The sequence below is a fragment of the Silene latifolia genome, chromosome X (assembly GCF_048544455.1).
Source record: "Silene latifolia isolate original U9 population chromosome X, ASM4854445v1, whole genome shotgun sequence".
Taxonomy (NCBI): domain Eukaryota; kingdom Viridiplantae; phylum Streptophyta; class Magnoliopsida; order Caryophyllales; family Caryophyllaceae; genus Silene; species Silene latifolia.
In genome coordinates this window covers 125,195,466-125,199,075 of record NC_133537.1, presented here as the reverse complement: position 1 = coordinate 125,199,075, position 3,610 = coordinate 125,195,466, and the positions used below count along the sequence as shown (strand labels likewise).

Genomic DNA, 3,610 nt, shown 5'->3' with positions numbered 1-3,610 from the left:
AAAGTAACCACATTAATCATGTTGACTATTGCCTTTAAAAGGATCTACTATTGGGATTGCTTGGAACGTTTGAACAACCAGGCACACAATCAGACAACACCTATGATAAGTTGTACCAACTCTGGGACACCTTCATCGTGGACAGTGAGCAAACCGTCAACTTGAAAACAGACTTACTCTTTGTCCCATTGTGCATTGACGACCATTTCGCATGCGTATGTATCAATCACAAATCACATTCAATCGACCTGCTGGACCACCAGCGGCATTCTGATTTGCAAAAATCGTCGTTTGGAAAAGCATCGCGTTTAATTGTAAGTTGTCGTCCAGTCCCTTCTTCAAAATGGTTTTTTTTTACTCAATCAGCTTTTTGAGGTAATTTCGTACATATGTAGGCTAGCGCAGTCAGTGATTATTTGGAATCACGGGATAAGGAAAAGGTGAACACTAGAGCACGGGAAATTGTTGATTATGTGTTACGCCAGATACCTTTTAGCGGGAACTCACATACTCTCAACAATCCAGAGTCGGTGTTGTTCACCATGATGGCAATGTTATTATATGAGTGTGTTCCTTTTCTGCATGGCGACCTCAAGAAGAAGACATCAAGGAGCTATTTGGTGATCCAGCTAATAGCTACCCTCGTTCTAGCAGACAGGAATGTCTTACGTGAAGGTGCCCTTGAGAAGGTCAAAGCTTTTGTTAACAACAAAGAAAAATTGTGGAAAGAATTACAACTGAAGCGTAAAGTGTCCCGTGTCATTGTAAAAAAAATAACAATCCTAAGCAAGTGGTTAACTTTTTGTGGGAATATTGCCTTGTCTATGTAAACATCTATTCATACTTGGTATCATTTTCACTAGACAGTTAGTTTTTGTGTAAACAATGTTAGCAGTTGCTTATTGGTAGCTTTTAACATTTTGTAAGACAAGGTGTTTTTCAAGAAAATATTTATGTCATTAACAGATGGTGTAATAATATTTCAGTTGTTTTCCCAAGCTATATCATAAGGCTTTACTAGAGATGAAGTGTAACATTAATCGCATAATTTGTAATTATAATAAGATAAAGTGTAATTCTGATAATAACAATCCTACCCTAAGCAGATTCTACATGGATAAAGTGTAACTTTAAAAGAGATAATTGTAATTCTAACCCGAGATAACTGTAACTCCAAGAAGATAAATTGTAATAATAGTGAAGAGTGAGCAATTTCCGGGACTTTGATGTTACACTTTATAATTGTTTCGTCCAACATAAAATACTTCAGCAAAATAGATTGTAATACCAACGGCTATCAGTTGACTTCCTTGCAGTTTGATGTCTAAACACAATACAAAACATCAAGCTCTACCTCGTATTTTGTTTAGACATCAGTGAGAATGATACATGATACATCCTAAAAAAATTGTACTGATTATTAGGTATTATAGTAATTATTCTAAGATGTCATCTCTTCCTCTTCCACTTCTTCTTCTTCTTCTTCTTCCGACGATGACTCTGACGATGGCGACAACGGTGGGTGCTCTACGAAAGGATTAGGGCAGTTCCTTTTGTCATGGTTAGCTAATCGTTTGTAATTTTTACACATGCGTTTTGGCTTCCTTGCCAAGGCAACTGCTTTTCCCTTCAGCGACAACATTCTCTTTCCGCTTCCCTTGTTTTTTGATTGCTTAGGCGACAAAATGGTTATCTCCTGACTAGCAGAACAGCCAAGAATTTTCTCCAACTGTTGTTGTTTATTCAATGGTGATCCTAAGGGTGACAGTTTCTCCCTAAACTGTCTAATTAGACTAGAAAAGTTGTCGACATCATCCTTGAATTTGCCCATGAGCATACCAACTGTTTGATGAATCTCTGACCACATTACTGACATCGCAATCTGTTTTCCATCTATTATATCAATGTCCTCAGCTTCTTCACCATTACAATCGAACATTTTAGACCTGATTGCATCTTTACACCATTTATTAACAACACACCGTTCTGGAATAATCTTCACTCCGTTCGATGAGTAAATCCATATGACATGCCGACAAAGAACGCCTTTCCTTTCAAGCATTCTGCAGCTACAAGTTTCTTTCAATGTATCTAGATCATCAATATAGAGTAATATGTTAGTTAAACCAGTCAGAAAAAAGTGTGACTGTAAGAAACTAAAGTGTAATTCTAACCGGCATAAGTGTAACTCTGTGAAATGTAATTATAATAAAGATAATGGTTATGGTAATGAAAAATTGTGTAACTCCAATTGCTGCACAATGATACATGGGCAGTATGTGACCTCATAATTTATGTCCCTGTTTTCATCTCTTAAAATGGTCACCTCTAAAGAGTCACACTCAGAAAAACCTCTGCTTTTACAAGTATCAATTGAGTACTTGACCTCTTCTTGAAATTCCTCGAATACTTTATGATTGTACACTTGCTCCCCGTGCACCTCGATAGCCATATGCGTTGATATTTTAGGGGAAGTGTGTTTGTTACCGTTGTCAAGCGTTTTCTGTGTGTGTCTTTGCTGGTCCATCGCGCTGTCAAAACGCAGCGAAAACTCAACTAACGTTCCCGACTTGCTCTCAAATCTCTTAGAAAATCTATTTTCGCTCTCTGATCTTTGGGTTGTCCTCATAACACCCCCCATATCTAGGTCCCTACAATGTGCCATAACCCACTGCTTCCTTTTGGCGTACATTTCATTATACCAATAAACGTTATTAACCGTGTGTTCTCTGCCTATTTCTTCCCATTTTGCATCGAACTCTGCCGCTTCAATCTCTTCATCCCATATTATGGCATTCAATTTCTTTACAAATTCAGAATAATCTTCTCTCGTCACTCCATACTTGCTTGGCACTTTGTTCATGATATTCCACATACAATATCGGTGGCGAGCTGTGTTGAACACGAGGGGTCCCGGTTTAAGAATACCAGGATCCTGATCGGTGATAATATACTTAGGCTCCTTCTTACCCATCGCAGCTAAAAAATGAGTGAAAACCCATTTAAACAAGTATGCGTCTTCATGAGCAACCAGCGCTCCAAAGAAAGTGACTGATCCTTTATGGTGATCTACCCCGGTGAAAGGTGTGAAGGCCATAACATACTTATTGATGGAATACGTCGGATCAAACGACACGGCATCACCAAAAAATGAGTAGTTCCTTCTAGCGATTCCGTCGGCCCATATAGCTTTACTAAGGCTACCGTCAGAATCAACATCATAGTCAAAGAAGAACCCTGGCCTATTAACAACCATTTCCTTAAAGTGGTCCACGAACATCTGACCGTCCCGTTCATGAATGTAGCATTTTTCAAACCCATTAACATGCTCCTTGAGAATTTTATAAGTCTTCGTTGCTCCTATCTTCAGCTGTTAATTAATGACAATCTTTTAGATATATTTGAAAGTGTAACTTTAACTACTTATATAGTAATTGTAATAAACAAAAGTGTAATTCCAAGGACTCAAAAAAAGTGTAATTCTAACCAACAAAGCTGTAAGTTTAGGAAGGCAAAGCCTAACTTCAGCAAGTCTAGAATACTCACCCTTGAATTATAAACGATTATCATTTTGTGATAATCTGTTATGTTGCATGCCAACTTTTGAAAC

General features: G+C 37.9%; 1 protein-coding gene across 1 annotated transcript; it reads right to left on the bottom strand.

The window, feature by feature from the left end:
• Positions 1-1,441: 1,441 nt before the first annotated feature.
• LOC141618273 (protein FAR-RED IMPAIRED RESPONSE 1-like) lies at positions 1,442-3,097 on the bottom strand. Its single transcript, XM_074435374.1, has 2 exons — positions 2,269-3,097; positions 1,442-2,091 (listed from the first exon to the last, which is right to left on the bottom strand). The coding sequence occupies exons 1-2, from the start codon at positions 3,095-3,097 to the stop codon at positions 1,442-1,444; spliced, it is 1,479 nt and encodes a 492-aa protein (XP_074291475.1).
• Positions 3,098-3,610: the final 513 nt, after the last annotated feature.

What these genes read in the sequence shown, in the direction of transcription:
- LOC141618273 (XM_074435374.1), bottom strand. Translation starts at nt 3,097, where the DNA reads ATGGCCTTCACACCTTTCACCGGGGTAGATCACCATAAAGGATCAGTC. An exon ending in TGAGGTCACATACTGCCCAT is followed by an intron (nt 2,092 to 2,268) that starts GTATCATTGTGC and finishes TTGATGATCTAG; the next exon opens with ATACATTGAAAGAAACTTGT.